The sequence below is a fragment of the Pagrus major genome, chromosome 21 (assembly GCF_040436345.1).
Source record: "Pagrus major chromosome 21, Pma_NU_1.0".
NCBI classification, from domain to species: Eukaryota; Metazoa; Chordata; class Actinopteri; order Spariformes; family Sparidae; genus Pagrus; species Pagrus major.
The window spans coordinates 20,543,316-20,570,285 of NC_133235.1; the positions used below are offsets into that span (position 1 = coordinate 20,543,316).

At 41.0% G+C, this 26,970-nt stretch overlaps 1 protein-coding gene across 1 annotated transcript in view; it reads right to left on the reverse strand.

The window, feature by feature from the left end:
• agap3 (ArfGAP with GTPase domain, ankyrin repeat and PH domain 3) overlaps positions 1-26,970 on the reverse strand; it is a 130,506-nt gene that overhangs the window by 22,085 nt on the left and 81,451 nt on the right. Inside the window, exons 10-13 of the mRNA XM_073491262.1 lie at positions 23,591-23,695; positions 19,932-20,103; positions 12,505-12,654; positions 5,590-5,745 (exon numbers count right to left, since the gene is read on the reverse strand). Coding sequence (XP_073347363.1) covers positions 5,590-5,745; positions 12,505-12,654; positions 19,932-20,103; positions 23,591-23,695 — 583 coding nt within the window. The remainder of the gene's footprint in view (positions 1-5,589; positions 5,746-12,504; positions 12,655-19,931; positions 20,104-23,590; positions 23,696-26,970) is intronic.

Sequence of the window (26,970 nt, forward strand, 5' to 3'; positions counted from 1 at the left end):
AGACCTCTGGAGACCGGTGTGAAGAACCCTTTAGAGAGGACTTAGCAAACAGTTCTTAGCCTTGAGGACTCCCTTTTTTTATCCACTTGGCTATAATGATGGCGAGGTGCAGAGGTCTATACAAGGTGAGCTATTGTTTTGGTGTGCAGGACGTGTTGTGTTGTGTTGTGTTGTGTCGTGTCGTATGCATGCATCAGGCAGTCACTTAAAGAAGTGCTTGCCGTTCCCGTGAATTAACGAGCAGTTGGGAAGAACAGGCCAAGGCGGTGCCATCTGTAAATGTCACAGGCACTGCTTGCTCATTTTACACATCATTAAAGCCAATATTCCTAACCTGTATCAGAGCAATCAGGAGCAGGCCATTACTGCGACAGGGGCCCCAGGGGAACCACGACCAAACTCAGAAAGAAGAGAACGGGGAGGGAGAGAGAGATAGAGCACGCTCTTTATCTATCTGACACACACACACACGAGCGCTCGTGTACACTCGCACACTTCTGCACACTTCTACATGCACATGCTCAAACAAACAGGGAGCACAATCCACCTTCCAACAATAAACAAACTCATGAAATCAGCACCAATACCACTACCCTAATAGCTAGTGCATTTAACAACAGAGCCGAATGAAAACAGGGCCAATTATACATGTATCTGTGGGCAGTGTGTATGGAGCCCAAATGAGAATCTTGTTATTCCTTTCCCTCCATACTGTGGCGCTCAGACAGCTAAGCCATTACAAGAGTGGAGGCTCCAGGGACAGCTTTCGGAAATGAGAGCGAGTAAGGGAGTGACAAAACAAAGTATTGAGATAAACACCCACCATTAGCACAGGCAGTTAAACCTCCATTTCCTAATCCTCAGCTGGACTCCAGAGGATATTAACCCTTAGTTGACTAAGGTGCAGGACAAAAGGATGCTGGATTAAGTCAGAAAGACCATATATAACTTCAACACCGCTTTTGATCGACAGACAATGCAAGTTAGCTTGCAATGAAAGAACAGGAAGACCATGATTTCTGGTTTCAGTCGATCTGTAGATGAGTCAGGAGCAATGAGACTGGGTGTTTTTCTACCGCAGGAACTCTCCCGAGGGATTGGAAACCTCTGGAGCAACATTTCAACCACAGAGACCACGGTCTGTTCTGGGAACATCATTTTGCCCCCCAAAAAGTCCCTGACCAGGGGGTAGTAACCCAAAAGTAACATCAAGGGTGAACATCAACAGAGCCTTTCAAAACCATTGTTACAAGGTGCCTCACAAAATACAATACCATGCAATATAGGTGCGAATCACAGAGAAATAATACTAAACAAAACACAATAAAATAGGGAATTCATGTGTTTTAACTGCTGATTGTTTGAGTAGTTGATTAGTGTTTTATTCCAACCACCATTTTTTAAAACTCTGTGGCTTCCAATCAGTTTATTTTTTTGTTCATTGCACTTCGACACATCAACATGGAGAAGAAACATACGACATACAACGCTTTTTCGTACGTCGTCAAACTAATTTGCCAATCTAACCCTGCAAAACATCTGTAGTGTGTGTGTGTAGGGTGTGAGACAGTCAAAAGCCTTAATGATGAATAAAAGTTGAAAACTAATAATTATTAAAAATGAAAGAAGAGAAATATGTGGTAACTTGTTAAATTAGCAGCGTTGTTGAGACATTCAGACGATCTCTTTGCCTTTAAGGCCGTCGTCTTGTTAGTTAAGATGCTGGATGCATGTGATGTTGATCACAATTCAACATCACTGCAAACTGGTTTTGATTTTGGTAAAGGAGTCTTGTTATTACTTTTAAGAAACATGGCATGCTTAATTCTGATTAGTCAAAACAATTCGTCATTGTCCAGTTAGTAGTAACTACGTCTCTGATCCCATTGGACCCACATTATTTCATGCATGATGCTCCCCGGCTTTATCCAATCATAAATTATCTTTTCCAGCACCCTCCATCTTTCTGTAGCCCGACAAAGGTTTACCATTAGAACCAAACTACTGTTCAACTTTTAGCTCATTTAGAGATTTCTGACATTTTCTTCATATTCATGTGTACAATTAAAGACACTGGTAGATCAGCAGGGTCGCAGCAGTTGACTCTGTTTGACATTTTTGAGCAACACGACATGACATTTATTTTAAACAATTGTGTTGAAACATGTTAATATATCAGTTTTGTTTTGTAGTCACATTCTCTACCAGTGTCCCTCCCACTACACATTAACGTCAACATTTTGTTGCTACTGGGCAAATCCATTCTACTTTTCTATTTCCACTGATTTCATACGGACAGATTTAATATTCCTCAGCCACGAAGTGAAGAAGAAGCTAACACTACCTCCCTCCTTTTGGATTCTGTTTTAAATTTAGGAGTTCACTGTCTCTACCCTTAAAAATAATCTCCCTGTCCTCCTCTAGTTGCTGACACAATCCAGTAGAGGAGTCCTTTCAACCACTTAACATTCAATCAATTCAAAATTGTAAAATAAAACAACTTGATTAAAATCCATTATTGCATCTTTCATTAAACAAGAGGTTTCTTAACCAGTTAAAGTGTGATTTCATTAAAAAATGTAATTCATCCAACCACATTACAAACACAGTGCTCTGCAGCACATTTGAGTTCATTATAGTTTATAGAGTGCATGTTGCAGTATGAGTAATGCTTCCTTTAGTTTTCTATCCTCTTTTACAACTGTTAGATTATCCTTATAATGTGCAAGTAAAGCGTAATATGATTGGGTTTGATTTGATGTCTGTCTGCTTCAAATGTAAATAAAGACCTTAACAACCTTCTTTACATTAAATGCATCCAGGCAAACACTTAGCTCTCATTTCCTCCTGATTTCTGTGACCTTAGCGTGAGTAAATATCTTCATCCATAAAAACTGCAAGAATCAGGAAGGAGCCTCTTGTCACAATCTCACAATCTCTCTCCGTTCCTGCACCTCCATTTCTGCTCACATCGGACGAGCTAAAAAACCCCCCTCCCAAAACAATGAGCATTTGATACACTTTCTTTAAAAGAGAAATACATTAATGATGCTCCCTGACAGTCTGCATTAATCAGAGGGGGCTCCCCCTGAACACAACTCTTTATCGGCCATCGATTTTCCAGTGGGTTTATGGCGAGCGACACACCGAGAAAGCTCGTCGCCGGGCGGCTGCTGGGAAACACATTACGGGGCTGTCAGTTGTCTCGCCATGCATCCTGCATCATTCTTTAAGCACATGAGAAGTTCATTACAGCACACAGCTCTGACAGTGCATAGGATATTAGGGGCTGTGTCCGTTGTGCATATCCTCTGTGGAAGTGCAGCAGCACAGACATTCATACATACGTTATCCAAAGTGATTAGAATTAAGCTTTACATTGATTTTAAATAAATGCATTCGAAAGCTAATATAGGCTATTAGCTCAAAGTTTGCCAAAAAGATGTTATGCCATTAAGCTTTTCTTAATAATATAAAATATGTGTAAGATAAGCCATGTCTAAGAGTCTCTCTAAGTACTGTAGTCCCATATTTGGAAATGATGGTGCAGCAGCAACAGTTTCTGCAGGCTTCCTCCTACATCCTACACGTCCCATGTTGACCAAAATGATTCCTCACCTTAAGACACGCGACGCTGTTTTGATTTATGATGCTTCACAACTACTAAAATTCAATTTCAGCCTGCATTGCACGCTTCTGATTGCCCCGTAAATGAGATAAACTGATGGCAATTTATTCAAGGATCCCTACCTCTCCTCTCCTCTCCTCTCCCTTTCTTCTCCTCTCTCAACAGGAGACACAACTCACATCCCAGACTTGGCTGAATCCAATATTTAAGCGATATGTCTGTATTGCAGAGCATTCAGCAGAACAGACAAGGTGATGCTAATAGAAAACCACCTCACACAGGACCGTGAGAGAGATAGAAAACAGTGTGCGTGTTTGATGACGTGAGGAACATTCAGAATCTGCTTCCTCAAGTCTGATTGCTCTTAGATTTCCTCCTCGGAAGTAATCTGACTTCAATTATTCCTGTGTAAGGGCAGTTATTGATGAGATTTGATGATGTTTGATAAGGCCAACCATCACTCATTCTAGGCTTTAATGTGACAGTGTAACGCTGCCAGGAGAGTCCCATTAAGGGCTAAGTAATGTCAAATAAAACAGAAGTAATGGACATTACTCTTCAGAACTATTCTGGTAGTAAGTAATCATACCAATTATTCAAAATGATCAGATCTGAGATTAACTTTCACCAATACTTCTCCAGCAAGAAAAGAGCACTACTTATCTGTGAGGTGCTGATGATGTTCACTCTAAACAACAATGTGTCCAACAGACCCATTCAGACTTTAAAGAGAAGCTGTCAGAGTCCATGATAAAAAAGTATAATGATTATAAATGCTTAGCCCCATTTAGGAGGCGTCAATGCCATTGTTGTTGTTATCCAGCGTATCAATCTTGTTGATTGATCATCCCGCTCTGGTGACATCAGTTTTATGGCCTCTGAAATGCGTCCCAGTGTTTTCACAATGCCATCCAATTAGGGTACTCCATTCATCATTGGGCTGGAGAATCATTATTAATTGGGTGGAGAGCCGACTGCCACTCCCCTGCTGAGGAGGGCCACGGCTTCTGGAGATCAGGCCATTCAGACGACGGTGAAAGAAATGGGGGGCTGTGAGGGTGCACTGCGCAGGGGGCCACAAAGAGACACAAAACTACACACCTTTATGTACTTCACAGGCAGAATATAGAAGATTACACACTCTTTGTTCCACAGTGACTGCAGAAATCTTTGAAAGGGAAGTGGAGTCAGTGTGTGGCTGCTTTATTGACTTTACAATTGCAAATAAGAAAATGTATGTAGCGCATACTTCCGCCAAGGCCCAACAATCCCCTTTCATATTCACTCAGAGATACCAACCTAAATACACCTGATTTTACGCCTGCATCAAGATCCATGCATTACCGCAATGTTAAAGAAAGTGAGAAAATACCCTGGATCTGCACCAGAAGTTTATGGGTTCTATTCTGGGCCGACAAACATCATTCATCCAAGTTTCATGGAAATCAGTTTTATAGTTTTTGTGTAATCCTGCTGACAAACCAGCCAACCAACCAACGAACCAACAAACAAAAGGACAAGGGTGAAAACATAACCTCATTATCAGAGGAAATAACATGACAAGTAGGGCTGCAACCAATGATTATTTTTATTGTTGGTTAATCTAATAAATAAATTAGTTCGTTTACTTCGTTAGTTTACTTCTCTATGCTGAAATTCTAACAAAGTAAGTCAGATGATATGTTTTCTATTAGGAGTTGGTTCATCAAGATAATAAGTAGGTGACACTAATTAGTCAATCAGGTGTCATTAAACCACTGCAGAAGAGGACACGACAGGATGGTGTAAACAGAGCGCTGGTCAAACCTCAAATGGTGGAAAACAAGTGGACATCAGTGGATGTCAAAACTAAATAAAAACAGGTCAGTGGTAAGTTTTTTGCCATTTTGGAGGATCTCTTCATCTCTTCATTTCAGAAGTTTTGGTCATGTCAAAACCGTAGAAAAGGGACTGTGTTGTACCTTCATTGCCTGCAGATAGGCCGTCTGGCTTTGTGATGCCCGTGCTCTTTTTCCGTCTGTGTTTCTTGCGGTTGGCGTGTGGCGAAGGAGGTGGCTCAAGTTTAGGACTCGTGGCGCTGCCCACACTGGCATTCGCAGGATCACTCATCCCATTGGCTGAAAAACACAGACAGGAAGAACAAATGTTATTTTTTAAGTTAAATACATTTGATAGTTTGTAGTTGATTCTTAAAGTTTATCACTGTTTAATGATAACTGTCACAATTTCAGCTTGGCTCCAGACTAACTCTATAACCTTCACTCAGTGACACAATGTAAACACTATGATGCTACAGGAGTCTCTCATGAATACAAGTAACTGTATAAACCTCTGTAAATGCACCTGTCCAATTGGTTTCCAAACACTGAAACATTTTTAGGCTGATTTACCAGGAAATGATGCACAATAATGTAACATTTTCAAACAGACATAACATGCAGTCAGGAAAATGACATCTTTTGCAAATTATATGCAGTGGAACTGACTTCTCACATTTATTGCTACGATGAGCCATAATATCGATAAAGGACTGCGGAAGAGCAAGTTTCCAATTTAAGAATTAAAGTATTAACTAGAAATTGCTCTGGCAGAGTGCTACAGCATCATGTTGGCTCTGGATGAAGGTTTTTTGTGTTTAATGAGGACTGTGGTTTGTCTACTATTAATTGCATTACTTGCAGGAGGACTGAAACTGCCAAAAACAAAATAAATAAAGAAATGACTCAATAAATAAATGAATATGCCATTAAATGCACCAAAAATAATATTAAAAATAAATGTAGGCATTTATGCATTTAATTATTGAGTCATTTATTGTCCCTTTATGCAGCCCTTTGGCAGCTTTGAACCTCCATACAGTACAGGTCCTGTATAAAGAAAGTAATGTATGGCAAAAAAAAAAACACCTATATGTTACATGGTCAGAGTATAAAAAGGGGAACATTTGAAAAATGTGAAGCTATTCCTTTTAATAAAAACTAAGCTGACAGCTTCAACTCAAGTCAAAGTGTATGTGCCATTATGTATCAAATGTATGAATGCATGAATCACTGTGAAATGACAATGAATAATGAATGACATTATCGCCTCTTTCAAAGCTTCATGCAAAGCAGAAGCAGACTTGTCACATCCTAAAAATGCGTCTACATCAGTGAGAGTCCAAAACAGCTTTGAGTGCTCCAAAAGTAACTGTGAGGCTGCGGCCTCAGACAGAGTGAAGGACAGGTATGGGGCTATCAGTGAACAAATGGTTACCTAAGTTAGCCCGCAGCAAAGCTCTCTATATGACTGTCTGAGAGTGACAGGGGGCTAAGAGCCGGCTTTGTTTCTTGTAAGTGATTTTATAAATGTGATATTAACCTGTGCTACCGTTGGGCAAAGGGATAGGAGGGATGGGACGATAGGAGGGGGTTGTCAGCTTGCCATCTTTCTGATTTCCTGACATTTGACATCACTTTCCCTTCTTTCCCCCTCCGGATGCCATTATGAATCTGGGAGCGGGGGCCAGGGGCCTGGGGGAAGCGGGGAAGGGTGGGCCGGTAGATGGGCCCCATATTGCTCTCCTCTTACCACCCTGTGTGGTGCTGGCAGCCTCCTCCATTGTCTCCCATCAAAAGCTCATTGTAGTGTGGCAAACTCCATTCATTTCCCTGTGCACCGTCCCAGCCCCAGGGGTGGAGTGCAGGAGGACAAGGGGCTCAGGGATTATTGCTGTTGTCGTTGCCAGTTGCACATGCTATAATGTGCGGCACTGTGCCATTAGCCAGTGTACAACATTAGGCCTAATTCGGTCATTACCTTTAGGGAGATGGGGCTGTCTTGGAGGAGTAAGATGGGCTCAGCAGGGGACTGAAGATGCTAACGTGGGGGGAGAGTGGAGCTCCGAGGGCCCGGGGATGGATTGTTTGAGCGTGGGCAAAACATAGGAGACGACACCTGAGATGCACATCGTTATGTCTGCACACTTAGATGTACACAAACAAGAATGTCATTACTGGAAAAAAGATATATTAATTATAACCACCAGTATCTTTAATTTGCTAGACGATGAGGGACCGTCCATATATTTCAGCGTAAATAGTAAAGCGCTACGTGGAAAATAATAGTAGTGATTATCTGCCATCACATTAATAAACATAACATTGGTGCTCGTGCTGGACGACATGCATTAGGCTCTCTGGTGTTTTGAATGGCAGCACGCAGCCACACATGTAGCAGCTCCTAGTCGAGGCGTCTGTTTCAATTTCCCTGCTCTCTTACAACAGCCCCCCTGAGACGAGTCATTAGCTGGCTCAGACAGCTGGGGGCACAGGGGTCCTCCATGTGCCCCCCCCCTTCCCACCACCTCCCACCCTCTGCTTCCTCCTCCCTCTCCATCCCAGCGTCTGTCCCGCCAGCACAGCTCCGTATGGCGGGTGGAAGACTCGAGCTCCAACCTGCCTCCGACATGACAGCCAGCATTTGTTTAATGTCGCTTGAGGTTAAAGGGGAGGGCTGCCCCTCAGGGGCCCCAACCGTGTCATAAACACCTCTAATTATCAATTTCTGCCCCTAATGTTGTGGAAAATGACCCCGGCCCCTGCTCATCCTGCACCTGAAACATATACAGGCTGATACACCGCCCTTTGTTTGCACCAATCAGGCAGTAAGAAGTCTATAACATGAAGGTATACAGGCAGGAAATGGACAAAACTGCAGTACAAATCACTGAGCAATAACATCCAAGCACCTGAAACATAATGGTTTTATATAAAGTCTGTAAGTGGTTCTCAGCTCTAAACAGTGCATGACTGGTGGATTATATTTCTCAAGTTGAGAAGTTAGAATTGGACTGATTCTGCCTTCCCTGTGGCATTATTAGCTGGCTGTTAGTGTGTATGAGGGCCATCAGGACCAAGCTGGGTAATGAAGCACACTGGGGATCAGGAGTCTCTTTCCCACTCAGCCAAGATCACCTGGGCAGCAGAATAGGTATCAGCCTAACCTGTGATTACAGTGTATTACACTCCCACCACGGAGATGACGTGACATGATGACATGAGTTTAAACATGCTTCAGGATGAAGACTGTGGGTGAGACAAAGAGGGGGCTGCTAACAGCTTCCTGCCTTTACCAACGCCACACTGAGAATGAATGAGAATGAAAAAAGGGGTGAGAGAGAAAGAGAGAGAGAGAGAGAGGCATGGGGGAGAGGGATGAAGAGGAGGGGGGGAGTCATTTCATTGTTATTCAAGAGGCTCCGGGTGAGGAGCACTGTGATTCCGCCAGGCCCCTTGACATGGCAGCCCTGCCTGTCCTCAATCAAAGCCAACGGCTGCAATTAATGGCAAAAATTAGAAACAATCACTGCCTCCCCCTTATTATCCTCAATTAGAGCGTACTAATCAAGGCCTGATCGCGCTCTACTGCTCTCTCCAAACTAAATGTCAAACTTCATTACGGCCTGGCGTAGAAATCAAACGCCCCACATGCTATCACCCTCACATCGGGAGGCCAAGGTATAAAACACGGTGCTGCAGGAAAAGGCTATCTATGCATTAACTAACTGTGTCCTGATATGCAAACTAAGAGTAGAAAAAGCACCTCTATATACATTACCACGCAGCAGAAGAGAGTTGAAGCATAATTGTGTTTGAGGAGGGAAAGAAAAAGGAATTTAAACTTTTAATGAAGGGCTACGGGGGTGTCAGTGTCAACAAAGTAATATTGTAATAATTAGCACAAAATTATGATATTTAGATTTAAAACTTACACTGTAAAAAGTGAAAGTATGGCTTTTTCCATTAGATGTGCAACTAACAATTATTTTCATTATGGATTAATGTTTTAATGTGTTTTAGCCAATAAAAAATAAGAAAATAGTTTTTAAAAAATCTGATTGTTTTCCCCAAAGCCTAAAATGATGTTTTTCAATTGCTTGTTTTGTCTGGCAAATAGTTTAAAACCCACAAGGTATTACATTTTTCATCACATATGACAGAGAAAAGCAACAAACCTAGAGTTGCAACAATTAATTGCAAACTATTTTGATAATCGATTTATCGGTTTGAATAATTTTGAAGAAAAAAAAGGCAAAATTCTCAGATTCTGGCCTCTGAAATGTGAATGTTTTCTGGTTTCTTTACTCCTCTATGACAGTTAACTTAATATATTTTGGTTGTGGACAAAACAAGACATTCGAGGACAGAGATATTTTATAGATTAAACAACTAATCAAGAAAATCAAGAACATTAAGAAAATAATCGTTAGATCAATCAACAATGAAAAATACTTGTTAGTTGCAGCCCTTAAAGGGACAATTTGTAGTTTTGGAGAAGAAATTCAAACTCAAATTCAAATTCAAATATTTATTTTTTCCATAACTGAATAAACAAGCTGTTCTCAGAGGAAAATAAGGTCCCCAGAACACTGTTTGAAGCTAGAAAGGTGGCAGGGTCCGCCACATATAAACAAAGTAAAACAGTATGAAACTGTGTTGTCCTTCAAGGTCAGCTTGTTTATTTAGTTCATTCAGTCATGAAAGTGAAGAGAGTTTGTTTATTTAGTTTGTTTAGGCATAAAAAAAACAATCAATGAAGATCTTTCTCCTCTGATTAAAAGTTCTTTCCCAAAACTAGAAAGTGCACCTTTAAGAGATCCTGTCATTTGAGAAGCGACATGAAACAATTAATCAAATAAAAAAATAGTCAACTAATTGTTTCAGGCCTCACAAAGTAATTTTTTTAATAGATTAAAATCATATTTTATGGGAATTTTAGCATAATTTCAGCTGTTTTTTTATTTTTTGGGCTGTAACAACTGTGAAGATATGTCGATCCTCAAACAACAGGATAATACTGAATTAATAACTGAATCATTACTGATGGAGAACACTGATCTACAGTAATCTCTTGCCTTCAGAAATGCAACATTACTCACGCTTTGACCAAGACTTCAGTTACTGTCATCAGCGAGCACGTCACATTGCTCAGACGCCTGTTTGAGCCTCTTGCTTTTAATTCAGCTTCAAAGATTGAGGTGCACCAAGGATAGCAGGATCTAAACAAGCATCCGGTGCATTAAGAATGGCTGCCTTTATGAATGCAAGCAATAGAAAAAATTGGGCCGGGATTTAATCAAAAATCTGCGCTCAATATTCAAGAGACGTTACTACCTCTGCTTCTGCCTTTGCTCAATAGGTTTACAAATGAGGACATTCTTTAAATAATATGGAAATGGTTACCTGGCTAAGATGCATTCATTCTCCAGTGAATCATCAATCTGCTGTTTTTGCATCTCAGAATCACATTTTATGTTAACCTGCAACCTTCACCAAGGATAATGGAGTGATTGGGCTTGGTTCAAGTCAATTCAAATGGCAAAACATGAGCACCCTTCACTGTGGAACACCCTCTATTGATTATTGAAGGCGCATTAGGGATGAGAGATAAGAGGGTCGCGTTCAATCAAGTTTATGTTTCCTGATAGTCCAGGCACACTTTGCACTGTTCTGCTGCTGTAACTCAGATTATTAAAAACAAGATATTCACAGAAAGTTTCTCCTTAAACTGTCTGCACTGACTATGCACTGATTACAGAGACACTCCCTCCCAAAGACGAGTCACATATCTATCACTTGACACAACGTTTCCACCATTATTTTCAGCTCATTTGCCTCATTCGAGCTCATTTGTGGTTACCTTAAGAGTAGCATGAAAATAATTGAAGAAAATAGAATAATGGAGCAAATTGCGGATCTGATTTAGTTGAAGACTGGATGCTGGTTAATGAGCTATGTTAATATTGAGGACTTCTCAGTTTACCAAACATGAAAATGGGGAAATTCTCGGCCTCCTTATTTTCTCAACACAACGTTTAGCAAATTATTTGTCCTCTGCAGACCGATCACAAACATCCAGTATGAAGCCTTTCCTCCTCTCCCACACAAAGACGCAAAACACGCTCCGTGGTAAAAAAACTCACATATTTCATCGAGGAACACACACAGACACATACACACGCTCGCGCTCATTTATTTGAGGACCCCACGAATCTAAGTAATTCTGCTTTGGGCATGCTGCTGATGGGAGACAGGGGTAGGGGGTGATGGAAGTGCCTGCGTCCAGGCAGAATTGATCGTTTGGCAGCTCCAAATGAGAGACAGGCTTGTCTGCGGAACCACGAGGGCCGTGCAGTTGGACTCCAGCAGCGCTCGTAAAGTGCGCTCTTTAAACTGCCGGGGCCCCTGGGAGCCCATGGGGAGGGGGGGAGCCGCCGCCGCGCTAATGAGAACTACCAGAGTGCAAACATGCATGGAAATGACTGTTATTCTGTTGATGTGCATTTAAGTGCTTTTTTACTGCCAACCACAAAGAGAGGGAAATAACTGGTGATGAATGGTACCCCCAAAAAGCATTCATTTTCCTCTTCGGAAGAAAAGAGAGGAAAACAGACGAAGGAGGAGGAGGAGGAGGAGGAGGAGGAGGAGGAGGAGGAGGAGGAGGAGGAGGAAGGGGGGGTTAAGAGTAAGATGGAAGGTAAAGACAGGATGGGGGGTGGAGGGTGGGGGTGTGTGTAGACATGCATGGTGAATATATTATCTTACTTCACTCAAGTACAGTGACAAGGTGCAATGTGACACAGTGAGTGGAGATGCATCGATGGCAGAAAGTTAACCTTCACTGTTCCTCTCCTCTGAGCACGCCGCTTCTATCAGCGAGCAGCAGCCAAAAAGGTCACAGCGATCACAGCCCTGATCACCTAATTATGAAAATGAGGCTTGTTCCACCTGGAAATGGCATTTCCATCACACCATACCTCTAGATCAGATCATTATATGTATGATTTTTGGGGATTTTTCTGCGCATGGTGAGGACGAGTACGTGGAAGGTCTTACGGGCTCCGCTGCTCGTACTGGTGTTGATGGCTTCATTCCACTGGTCGGCGCTGGACACGGAGAAGGAGCGTTGGTGCATGCCGTCTTTGCTGCCGCCAAACACCGAGGCGCCCGTCTGGAGGGATGTGCTGCTGTTGGAGTGAGGAGCGCCTGGAAAACAAGCGACACGAGAAAATTAATCCTGATTTCTTATGTTCTCTAAAATCGTTTGAATTCTAAACTAAGTCTGGTAGGAAACACAAAAAAGTCTGCAGAGTGATAATGGTGTAATTGAGTTAAACAGTTTTTGGTAGTTTCTTCAGCACTGCAATGCTGCTGCCACCTTATTTGTGCACATCCCTCTGTAAAACAACCCCCCTCACACACACACACACACACACACACACACACACACACACACACACACACACACACACACACACACACACACACACACGAAACTCCTCTCCCTCCGCCTCTGCCTCTAATTAGCCCTTAATTAACAAGATACACTCTGAACGCTAATTATCTCGCCTCATCCCTCTGACTGCCACATCGATCTCCACTGGCGTCAGCAGGCGTTCTCTCCCTAACTTCCAATCAGGCGAGCCACGGACGCCTGGCTCTCTTTACTAATTCATGGGTTAGGCTGCGCCATGTGGGGTCCTTCCCTCCTGTTCGCGAGCAGTCGCTACAACACGTCCTAACTACTCTGAAAAACTCGTCGATTTACTTGCAGCCACGTGAGGGGAATCACATTACCTGCTCACGGTTTAAAATGCCGCGAAGTGAATGAAACTGTGAGGAAATGCAAGAATTTGTCAAATTTTAATTTAACTGATTCAAAAGGGAACATTACACTAATAAGAAGACAATTTTTTTTATGACTTATAAGAAAATATGGGTCGTTTATAAATAAAATTAACAACCAGAAAAGTTCATTTTTATCATATTTTTTCAGGCTGCAGAACTCCATTAGAAAAACAACGTGATTTAACGAGCTGAACAGAAATTGCTTTGGCACTGAAAGGTTAACATCTTAGAGATTTTGTTTAGGAAAACAAGCCATATCTCTGATTTTCTCAACAATGCTTCCTCGTCTTACAGGTATCACACATCAAGGCCTTTTATTCAATAATTACGAGAGAATATCAGTTTCTGATTGAGGTGACAATAACAGAAAATATAGAGTGTGGGTCGTGTGTAAAGTAAACTAAGCGGCACGGGTGCTTGTTAGGATAATATGTCCTACTCATTATCTAGAGTAATAAGTGTATCAAATTCACATAATCATGTCTAATTAGTATCAGTAATTATCTTGTTGGGCCCAGGAATATTAATCTTCAGGTCCCAGAGGGGAGGGAGCAGAATCGCAGCAAGAATGGGAGAGAGAGCGAGGGAATCACGCTGAGGAGCGCCGACTAAATTAGCATGCTGAAATCAGAGCAGAGGAGGAGGAGGAGGAGGGGGAGACGGAGACGGAGACGAGGAGAAGGGGTAGTGGAAAGAAAATGTGAAACTTTGTTTTATAAAAAAAAGTGACGGATGAGTGAAATAAGCTCATGACATCTATAATAAAAGGGTTTTCTCGTGTTTTTCTCATTATAAATAAAGACAAAAGGAACATTTTTAATGCGATTTTAAAAGAAGCCAACAGTATCGTCCTCTAAGCCTCGATATTACATATATAAATGTTTAATCACCTCATACTTTAGAGGCAATTCTCTATTTCCTACTATAAAGATCAACATTTCTTTATTCCCAAAGTTTGACTCTTTGACGCATTAAAAAAAAAAAAAGAGAAAGAAAGAAGTGTTAGATAACTACCAGGCAACTTCGATTGATATTTAAAATTCAACAATCAGGTCTAATTGTCAAATTGGATGCTAATGATTAATGAATTATACATGGCTGTATCCATTAGTCCCCAGAGACCACTCCTGCATAAAGGGGAGGATAATGTAATTACAGTGGAGAAATAATCAGCTTGTGGCATTAAAAGAGCACTGTACTCGCAGCTCCAGCCAGGCCTGACTCCACTATGTTTTACAGCTTCAGCAGTGGCACCGCGGTGGACTGACAACGACGGACCTGACAGCTGCAAATTGGGGTCCGAAGGAGTCGATTTGATGCCGAGCGTTAACGACTTTAGTGGTCGTAAGAGTGATTTGAGTGACAAATACAAATACATCAAGCATTGTTTGAGATAAATCCAACAAATGTTTATTTTAATAATAAAAAACTATGATGCAACAGATCATTTAAGGAGTCAGCGAGACCTCTGCCTACAAAGAAGATCATTTTCATGATTTCCTGACATTTGCTGAATACACTGAACCTTACTTTTATCTTTTCTCTATTGGTGAATGTATGACGATGATTTTGTTTTTTTGTGGTAAAAATCAACATAGATGAGGACTATTATTGCGAAATTTCATCACATTTAGACATTTTAGAAAGAGTATAAAAAAGTACATTTGCTCAATTACTGCACAAGAACAATTATAAGGATACTTAACTTGAATATTTGTATTTTCTGCTAGTGCTAACTTCAGAGGGGAGGGTTGTACTTTAACACTGCAACATTTAATTGACAGCTTTAGTTACAAGTTACAGCAAATTAAGATCTTAATACAAATATACACCTAAACATATATTATTAAAAATCAACTATTTTTATGAATTAAACAGCATAAACTAGTACAAAATGCCTTTTACACATAAAATCAAATTATATAACAGGAACAATAGCCATTTGGTTGCATGAGTACTTTTACTTTTGATGGAAATGCATCTGTAATTTTTAGGGAGAGTTTTGTAGTTTTAATCCTTTTTTGGGGATTTTGTTAATATCACTTCTACTTAAATCAAAAATTCAGAATACTGCATCTAGATGCTGTAATTAGAATTATCATTAGCAAAGAGAGAAGCGATACTTTTGCATTTAATAGTCAACTCTTGTGCAATTCATATTAAAATGAATGAAAAGGTAAACAACAAAGCACCATTATGTGTATAAAGAGATAACTAAGGCCATATGAGTGAGTTCTGCAGGCGATTCAGGGGCTGGGGTGTTAAGTAGAGGCGATGGATTAGCGGGGAGCAGCGCTGCCTTGCTCCTCATTTCTCTTTAGGCCGGGCCGTCAGTGGGTTGATGAGCCGTGACGAGGCCTGACCCCTCCGTGGAGTTGTTGCCATTATGTACAAGTAGTGGGATAATGAAGCATTCATGGTAATGTGGGCCGGGCAGCACATCATCTGCGGCTGTGTGTAATCTACCAACATCATCCTGACCAACGCCCAGACGTCCCCCCTCCCTCCACCGTCCGCCTCCACCCCCCAGATACTGCTGCTGCTGCTGCTGCTGCCAGTCCCCACAACACAAGTCGCTCAGACGTTCATATTCATAACCGTGAATTAAATATTTTACTGTATGCATCAAACCAATATGACAATATTACCGTATTTTCTTTACTTTTCCTGATATTTTGCTTTTTGGACAAATTAAAAATTCTTTATTGCGCCTGTATAATTTGGCCTCATGTTGTCAGAGGATGACGACAGACATTTCCAGCTCATAGCTGCTGCCATGTTACACTGTTAATATGAAATTCATGATATTTTGTTTCCTCTGAGGTGAAGCTAAGCAATTTCAAAAAAGATGCAAATGAAACAGATCTTGATATAAACTATGACTGAACAAATTCAACATGACGACATCTATATCTGTAGAAATTTGAAAGAAAAATGCTAACAAGCAAATCTATCTTTAACTTTGTATACTGTGTCACTTTTTTTAGGCAAATAATTAACACTCAAAATACGAATGTAGGGAGGTGGACAGACAGTCTGCAACCATAACTGTTTGCTATCAACTACTCAATTACTCGTAAGAAGGCAACCAGATGAACACATAAACAAAAGACGTAGATGTACTTGTTGTTATGGGGTTTTTTGAGCTGTGTGTTTTTGACAGTTTTGTTTTTATTCCAATTATTTGTTGTTGTTTGTGCATAGGTATACATGCGTTGTTTTATGCGTAGAGTGGTTTGATTGATTGATTGATACTATTTTAATTTGCATTGTTGTGGTCGTCGTTTTGATTACGACTTCAGAAAGACTCACTTCGTGGAAGCTAATGGGAATCAAAAACAAAAACAAAACGACAATTACATGATAAGAATGACTTATATGAAAAAATCTTGCAGGGATATGCACTTTTATTTGTTTTATAGTGTTAAAAAATGGTTTCAAATCAGTTAAAAGTGGACGCATTGATGACGGAGTACTAAAGCTCATCTAATACGGTTAATAATAAGATGAGATAAGATAAATTCACTTGTTACAGGAGCTCAAGGGTCAGAAGTAAAAGGGATATAAGACACTTAAAAAACAGACAAAAATAGAAAAATACTACAATAAAATAAAAAATTAAAGATTATGTCCACCTTTCACAAGCACTAGGCAATAAAAGCTGGGGATCACCACTCTATAGTAGCTCAAAGAGGCCCGGCTGCACCAGTGTTGGCTCGGCAGGGCCTGCTGGTCAGTGACTACGTGGGGACTGGTTCTGAGGTGCTATAGATTAAAGCTGGAGACAAATTATGGTACAGACTCAGGAGGGAATGAGCTCAACTCCTCTTCTACATGCGTCTCTCTCTCCCCCACAGGATTGATTCAAAGTGACTGGGCCCATTAATACTTTGTACAATGTATCTGTCGCCGGTGACACGGCAGGATGCGTGTTAACAGGGAGGATCATATTTAAAATGGTTCCGCTCAGCACCCAGCAAAGGAATTAAACCTGGCCCGCTTGGTGAACTCGTGGGCGCATGCGTTCTCTCATTTACTCTCTGTCTTCTTCAGCATCTCCTCTTCATCTTCCCATCTCTCTCTCTCTCCCCCCCACCCCACATCCACTCCGCCCCTCCTTCTCTCCGTCGCTATCCCTCTTCTCCCAGTGATTATAAAGGTCTTTAGATCCAAGGGATGAATGAATTACCAAAGGCACAGACAAGGCTTGTGATTTGGACGCCGTGAATGAAAAATTACCCCTTTGTTCCCTTCATCAATTGCACGTCTAATGAAATCAAAATCCCGATCACATAATCAGAAGAGGGTCCTCCACCCAGAGAGAGACCTGATGTGATTTGTAACCTTTCTTTTCCTAAGTGGAGATTAAGGCAAATCTCCCTCGCATTGTTCCCTGATGCACAAACGGATGGCAAGTGAAGATCTTGGGAATCTGTCATTGAGGACGAACAACAGGAAGAAAACAACATTGTCGAGTTTGAAGAAAGAAAAAAAAAAGAACAAATGAGCTGGGGCTGTTTTCCCAAAACCTGGCTTGTATTTCAAGGCCCTTTTATCTCCTCTCAATCTCACTCAAGGTTAACAGTCTGTGGGCTGGAACAACCTCGATCCGACGTCCTCTGCTCTGTAAACTCCTACATCTTCCTGCTTCAGCAGTGGCAGCACCTTGGCCGGCTTTAACAGTAACCTGCCTGGACAGAGCTAATGCTCCCTTTGGCTCTGTGCCCACTCTCAGCCAGCTAGCTTTAGCCTGAGCGATGGAAACACTGTGCATATGAAGGACCCCGCCTCCCTCTGGGGATCGCTTTGCTAATTAGTATTAATTACTCTTAATCCTAACCCCTAAATCCAATCACTGGCTTCCTCTCTATGAGCCTGCCAGACTCTGTGCAGCCTCCAGTGGCACAGCTCTCTGGGAGAAGAGGGGATCTATTTTTAAACTTGAAAGGTGGAGAAACCCCGGCACGGTTTTTGGTTGCTTTGACCCTCCACTACCACAGAGGATGAAAAATAACTAGGTCAGTGTCGAAGTGGCAAAAACACTTCTTAAAACATGTAGCCGATGTTTAAACACATTTTTTTTTAAATTCCCTGTTTAGTAATTTGGAGAATTAATAGATTTCTCATAGATGCTCATTAAGTCATCATTGTGTATACTGCGAGGCAGCTAATTTGCATGAATGAACCGTACAGAAAGTAGATAATTAACCTGTTGGGACACATTTTTATGATTAATCACAAATTGAGGACATAGACAATGAGTACAGTAATAAAAGACTAATTGAGTCACCATTACCTATTATACTTGGGATATGTTTTCTCTTCTGGGTCGGCATGAAATACGGGAGAAATCCGTCTTTACTCAGTATGTCCAAGTATAAGCGGATATTATTATTATGTGGTACCACAACTACAAGTGAAAAAGAGTGTTGGCTAGAGGAGTGGCGGTACTGCGTGAACATGTCGGGGTGAGTGAAAAAATATTCAACCCACTTGTCGACATTGTGATTGGCTGTAACAATTTTATAAGAGTGGGTTGTACGTTCGTTACAGCTGGACCGATTGGATGGTGAAACGGACGTTAGCATGTGTGCCGTGTTTACGTTAAGGTAAGTTATGCTGAGCTAAGCTAAGCCACGTCTTGAGTTTTGGTGAGGATGCCTGAGCATTAGCATAGATAGCAGAAGTAAATCTGTGTTTTATTTTAATTATCATTTTGTAATGATCATAAATCGATAAGCAGATTGAAAGAAAATTATTTGCCAAATATTTTGATAATAAACTAATCGGTTCAGTCATTTTTCAAGCTCAAATGTCAAATATTTGAATGAAGTGATGATTTGCTTTTGATTTTGGACTGTTGGTTGGACAAAAGAAGTCATTTGAGGACGTCACTTGAGCATTTTTCACAGATTTTTAAAGACTAAACAATCAATCGTGACAATTATCGGCTGATTAATTTATAATGAACAAAATCGTGAGACGCAGCCCTATTTAAAAGTTGCAAGTAGTCACGCAGTCAGAACAAATAAATCATGTATAGAAATCAAAAAAGCACTGAAACACAGATTCCCACCCCTCTGAACATGTAGTCAAAGAAGTTGAACCACAAGTCAAAAATATACAATCCAGGATTTTTTATTAATATTGATGAAAGCAACTTTATCGGGCTCACAAACAGGCATCTTTATATCTTGTATTTCTATTTTGATGACGTCTGCATTGATAACAATAAACTGTCTGAAGTCAAGACTGTTGTTTTCACATATTGAACCTTCCAAAGCACATTTATGATTTTATGAGCTTCACGAAACACTAAGCAAAATGCATTGTTTTTATCAGTGTTAGAAGATCCTTGAACGAGTGTGCAGCCACTTCCCAAACCACTTTTTTAGGTTATGTTTTCTGACCACAACTAAAAACTTGACTTGAAGCCCGAACAGTATAGAAAGGTACCAATCATACTCCAGTAGAATCACTCAATAATGTGTTTGCAGTCATGTCAGAATATATAAAATACAGTGAATATAGTTAATTGTACGTTAACTTGTATCTTAAATATCTAAATTGCAAAACAAGCACAGCACTTGTATTACTCTGACCTTTAGCCTTATAATAAGGACAGGAAATGGTACCTGTGTTTCCGATGCCCAGCTGCAAGGTGCTGCGGTCCTTGGTCAGCCCGTTGGTTTTGGGACTAGCAGTCGGGGCCACGGTGGCCACCGCTCTGGGGGGTCGCTTCCCGGGAATCTTGACCGTTGTCCTCAGCAAGTCAATCTCTTTCCCATGAACATTCTGCATGTAGTCCTGTAGAAAGTGACAAAAAGAACATGACAATAGTTGTCAGTGGTCTGCACGCTACTCAAGTAAAAGTCCAGACATTTTCAAATATTTCCCTCGATTCATGGACCTGATTATACACAGCAGACCAACAAGAATCCAGGAATTATGGAAGAAAAACAAATTAAAAGGCTATTCAATTTCCATCCCCATTAGTCACAACCCATCTCAGACCTTCCGCTAAGGGTGTGTGATAGTGGAAAAATGATTGTAAAGCCATTATACATCACCTGTGCCCACGCCGTCTCTCCAAACAGCGAGATGTTAGGCTTAATGAATGCAAACAGTCTCATTCTCTTTCAATTTGGGCATTTGATTTGGTTTAAAGCGACTACTGCCCAAATGTGGGAAGCCGAGGTGAAAATCATCGGGCTCAGCAGAAAAAAGACCCAGATAGAGGCGAGCTCGGCCTTTGCCGTCCCCCCACCGGCTCCTTCGCTTTATTACCGTGTCATAAAGCACTCATTTCTTTCCCAAGCCTCCTCGCTAATTACCCAGTGAGCGCTCTCATTTCATTTTATTGCTGGAATTAACAGCCAGATCGAAGCGTGCAAAGCTATTAAGATGTGTGATTAAGCCACATTCAATTAGTTTCTACAAACAATTTAATTGATGTAGCAGATAGAATTAACAGAAGGTGATTGTGTGGATGGCTTGGCTGACTGCGAAATTAAAGGTTCCCCTCTTCCACTCTCTCAGTCTGCCTCCCTCCCTCTCTCCTTCCCTTCCCTTCCCTTTCCTCAATCTCTCTTTTCTCCTTTCTTACTCCTTCTCTGCTCCACTGCTCAAAATGAGCTCGAGCTGTTACCGCGCTAATGTAACTGTCTCCCCGACTTCACCTCCCTCCGTAAGTCAACAGATTCATAGATTCATAGATTGCCCCGATGACCTGTAATAGCTGTAATGATCAAGAGATGGCCTGTTCACTCAATTACATACATCACTGTAGCACAGCATTGCTCTGCTAATAACCGCTTGTAAATTAAACCACTAACACACTGTCAGTGCAACAAGGCCACACACAAGGTTCACGTCTAAACTGTTGGGCTTGTGTTCAAAGTTTGAGCTGCTTCCTTAGACACAAGGTGGGGTAACTATTTATATTCAGGTCCTTTTAATAAGCATTAATAGCTAATGAGGCCCTTATAAAATGATTAATTAAGAAGACTGTTAATATTTGCAATAGTACACATGTAATGTTATATTATAAGACATTATAAGCACTTCTAGACGTTGTATATACACAGACTGCTTAAGAACATTAATATGAGCCTTAAGAGCTTCTTAAAATGTTTATAAAAGCATTACAGGCACATTTCAATTAGCTTACCTAGTCAGTATTATGTCTTTACTGAGCATGTTTGTTGCATTATTGAGATCAATACATACTTAATAATGCATTTATAAGCAGTTAAGTACTCTTTTTGCAGTTACCGAATAAAAACTGAGAACAATGCCTTATTAAGATTGATAAATTCTTACAAGGCACTTATTCACAATTTTAAAAAGATTATTTTTTATTGGCTTTTGTCGAGCAGAAGGCTGAGACCACTGCAGGACCCTTAGGGGCAAGTGCTCTTTCAGGTGAGCTACCCAGGAACCACAGCGGAGGAGCCCTGATTTATTTGGGTTGTATGAATGTGATATGTTTGAGCTCTTTAAGGAGGAGAATTATGTCTTAGCCAGATTTAAAGAAAATGCATGTCTTAATTATTAAGATTTAAAAAAAATAATCAGAAGAGAAAGATCTGATTACGCCTCAACAAACTAAATAAACAAACTCTCTTCGTTTTCATGACTGAATTAACAACCTGACCTTAAAGGACAACACAACTAAGAAGGAGAATAAGTTTCACTTTGTTTATATTCGGTGGACCCTGCCACCTCTCTATCTTCGAACAGTGTTCTGGGGACCTTATTTTCCTCTGAGAACAGCTTGTTTATTCAGATATAGAAAAAAATAGATATTTTTTCAGTTTGTATTATTACCTCAATAATAATGTAAATATTAAAATTCTGAGTTTGAATTTCTTCTCCAAAACATAGTGCCCCTTTAAGACTATGAACACTGTAACCAACATTATAATAAATGTTCTGTCATTGATTTGTATGCCCTGAAATGCTCTCTTTTTGAATTTGTGGAGGTGTATGTTATGTGACAATCTTTGTGTTGTTGTTGTTAGTGAGATTTAAGACTTGTGTGTCATCACAAACGCGGCAGAAAAACAAGTAGAAAGCAGCAGCTCGTCAGGCTTCTTTCTGAAAAGTCTTTATTAGTAACATTCTGAATTAGACTCATTGTTTTTTCTGGAGCTGATAACGCAATTTGCTAATGAGTGAGACATCGCGCTTCTTTATCACCTCTGTTGACAAGGAAGCCACCGACAGTGTAACAGTGGTTACTTTTTTAATATCTTTTACTTCAGTCTCTCTTTCAAAGCATTAACAAGCCAGTGTCCTTAGCTTTAATGTGCCCTTGCCTGACAAGGGGCGAAAATTAGCATGTCCACCCGGGTGTTTTCATCGCAGCCGATTGGAGCTGGAGCCGATTGATACCTGTGACACCTGCAGAGTCATTTGACGCTGGACTAAATGTTGACTGTATACATTCACATTGAAGACAAAAGCCAGATGTTAATGGGTGTTAGTGGGCTTTTTGTCCAGTCTGAAAGGGGTATTGGCTCTGTTATTAAGCAGTGCTTATAAACCTTATAATGTAACAATCAACATGTTTATGATGCTATTATTAACGTTTATAATGTCTTATAAGGGCCGTACTTCCTCTTAACTAACGCTTATATCAAGGATCTTCATATAAAGCATTCCCCAAGGTGTTGCTCATATATTTTATTTACCTCAAATTACCGAAACATCTCAAACACATACAGGCTTGGGGGAGTCAGGGAGTGATGGGAAGGGATTTTTAAAAAAGACGGGCGTTCCTGACAGTGGCACCCGGCTCCTGAGCTGCCAGCCAGCCGAGTGTTTAAGAGGTATTAGCGGCCCAGCGGGATTCTGACAAAGATGGATGTGGGAGGCTGGTCAGGCTCTGCTGCCATGCAGTGAGAACCATTATAAATACAAGCCAGCGTGGAGTCTGGGCGCGGCGGGCACGCAGCAGCACAGGCATGTCTCCATTAGCCGGCACCGGGGATGGGCGCCACAGGAGGGGAGGGGTTTGAACGTAGAGATGACCACTGGGGCACCCTGTTTCTTAATACTAAGTCACAGCTAATATAGCTATTATATAAGTCTCTGTGGGAAATCATGGGCCTATATGGTTTGTAATCCAGTTTGTGGCAGTAAATGTAATCGCATCAAGAGAAAAAGTCGAACATTAAAACCTCCAGCAGCACCCCGAGAGTACAAACAGTAGTGTAACAAGCACATAAAGCCAATTGGAAAAGAGATGGGAAAGGAAGAAGAAGTGGGGGGGGGGGGGTTTGATACTCACATGTAAACTGGGGTGGTAAGTAAGGACGCCATTATCACACAGCGTGACATATTTCTTTTTCCACTCCTTGTTGAGGGATTTGCCACTTCGCTTCAGAAGGATTCCCTGTAAGAGACAAGGCATCACGGTGAGCATATGCTCCTCTCAAAGCAGCGTGGTGGATGATATGAGCCATTATGGATGTTAAATACCATAACACAGCATTATTATGGTTATTACAGATTGGTATGAGCATTTTCTTTGTGCGAGTCGCAAAGCAAACGCGCATCAATTATGACACAGTATGGAAATGATTTGATATACATAAAAATGTGTAATTAAATCCCCTTAAACTTTCATTCTTTATTCTAATTTGTTGGCTGAAAGCTTTAATGACGTGTTAGTTTTTCTATTGTGACCACTTGAACCTCCAAAGTTGGCCAAGTTCCTCTGGCACAGAGACCATTCAGAGAGAGAGAGAGAGAGAGAGAGAGAGACAATCCAATTTGCCAGACCTCCTCCCTGCATTCATACACATAACATGCTGAACTCTGGAAGACCTCTCAATCCTGGGATTAGGGAGTGTGATCTCCCCTCTTCAAAGCCCACTCAGCTCTTATTCTATTCTACTTTATCTTGCGGGGGCCTTTTAGGGGCCTCAGATGGTTTCCTTATCTGCTGAGTAAATCCACTGGTAAACAATGCAGTTCCTCTGCTGGAGGTGACCAAACGCTGCTGAGTGCAAGGGCCAGGAGGCTCTCTGGGGTTAAATAGTGAGGAGGGGCACGCTTAATTAGGGGATTAAGCAGGGGCGATGTTTGTGCTTTTACAGCCAGGGCCTGTGTGTGTGTATGTGAGCTGAAAAGAGGAGAGGGGGTGCAGGGGGTAGTATTTTGCTAGCCATGCCCATCCTGCAGGCTTTAATCCTGATTAACACATCAGGCAGAGCTGACCCTCGGTGACCTGGGCACCAGGCTGTTTGCCGACAATCATCTTAATCCCAACCCTGACTCATCTGAGGAAGCAAATACTGACTGCTGGCAGCATGCTGGGACTCTGGAGTTAGGTGTTCTTCATATTTCATCCCAAAAACAGCCTGTTTATAGCTTCTTACTGGAGCAGGACCTCAAACATTTCCTTTAAAATCTACTCAGCTAACTCCACTTTTCTCTAACAAGACCATTAAATAATCTGCAACTATTACAGATAACTTTGTATGTCAGCACATGTCAATTACTTAACTATTTTATTCTATTTCGCAGAAGAAATAAGTGTCAACCAGCCTTAAAATGTCTATTTTATTCTTTTGGAAACATTTTTATTGTTCTTTTATCTTATATTCTTTACTTTGTGGCTCGGGGAGATGCTTTTCCACTATGAAAATAGAGGCTTGAATCTTGAAGTTACAGAGTTTAGAATAATATTTTTTGATATTATCTTAAAATCGTATCTAAAAGTCATTTTCAGAGGCCGCTGAGAAACAGACCAGCATTAACGATGCCTGGTTGTTGCTAAAGCTTAAACTCTCTCGTCCTTGAGGGCAGAAAAGGGAAAAAAGGAAAATAATATTGGTTTTATATATTAAGTATAGTCTTAATTATGGTTTAACCCATTATAATTTAATATAATTTCTTTTTATCACTTAAAGTACTAGCAAAGCTAAGCACAAATCCAGTTAAATCTAATGTATGAGGCTACAGCACGTGTTCTTAATGTTTTTCTTATTTTTTGATTGAATGTTAAACTTGTTTTTGTAATTTTTCATTTTTTAAAAAAGAAATCAACTTTGTGAACCAATTAAGGCATGATCAATGTGAAATCAAATGTGGATCATGTCAAGTGAAGCCACATGTCTTTTGTGTTTCCAACAGACAAAAAGATTTGTGGTGCTCTTCCTTAACTTACAAAATATAGTCATTAGTCACTAATAAAAAAACCTTGCACAAACGTAAAAGTCATACAATGAGTTGTAATATAAATGTGATATTTTCATATGAGAAAGCCTTGGTTAGCTCTTTTGTAACTACTGATACTCGTGATGATTTTTCAGGAAGAGACATTGTGTCCTTCAATCAATAAGTTGCTGACTACCCAGACTCTCCTCAATTTGGTCGATAAAAGAACTGTAAACACTTTTTAAATGGCTCTCTAATCATACAAAGCAAATGATCCAGTCACAGGGCCTCTGGCGACTTTATAATGCATGTTTTACAAGCAAATATGTTGCTCATCTCGTGGCCTTACTGGAGCATAAATAAATCTATACACGCAATCAGTGCCGAGCTTCAAATATTTATCAGAGCTGTGAAGCAGATCGATAAAGATACCGAGACAATAATGTGAAAATCTTTACACGTGCCGACTAATTTTTCTGTTTTATTTGAACGGTTGGCTGTGATGTATCTTTCAACTGGACGCTTGACAAACGATTCCAGATAATTTAGCATAATTGTTCAATCTTTGCCACATTGAGCAGTCTGCTCTTTTTATGTGATAGTCTGACATCACATGGCAACACTGAGACACACACACACACACACACACACACACACAAAGAAGATGAGTGTGTTCAGCCTGTGCGACATAAGGAAACAGGCCGATCGTCAGACGCGCTCTCTGTGTCCACACAATTGTCATATCTCCTCAGAGGAGATAGTGTCTGTCCCGTCTTTTGTCAGGCGACCGGGAGGAAAGCTGCATCCTGCCACTGTGCCTGACTGATAGGCCGGCCCTTTGTGAGGACAAGGAGGGGGGGGAAGTGTGTGTGTGTTGGGTTTGGGGTGAGGTGGGGGGGGGTCGATGATGGGGCAAGAATGCACCCACTGCTGAGGAGCCGCCAGCAGCTCCTGAGTGCATTGTTATCCTCACTCACTATTTTTATAGATGGGAGGGGGGACGGAGGAAAAGGGGGGGGCATGTGGTGTGTAATTTGGCCCGATGGGGTGAGGTGGAGGGGTGGTGGGGAATGGTAATTAAGCACACATTGACACTTTGATCTCCTTGATTGTGCATTTGACTGGCCTGGAGATCAGCTAGTCACCCCCTCTGTGCCTCCCTTCACAAACTCCACAAAAAAAACCTTTGTAGATAAAGAGGGGGGTGGTTTATCTTGTCAAAAGTTGCCATGATACTCAGGGAAAACCTGGACTTTAGAGGGGTGCTCCCTGTAATGTATTGGGTAAGAATGGGTGAGTTTACAGTAAAGATTGCTCAGAGGGGATTCTTTCTTCCTGCTCACCTGCACTCATCAGATTTGCCAGTTTCTGCTGGGAATTACACTAATCTACATAAAAGCCAAGAGATAAAATAGAAAGGATGCGTTTGGAGAAGGGCCACCATGAAGTTTTGCATTTCTATGTTTTTTTTCTGGGGTGTATTTTATATATTTTCCAGTGCGTTGT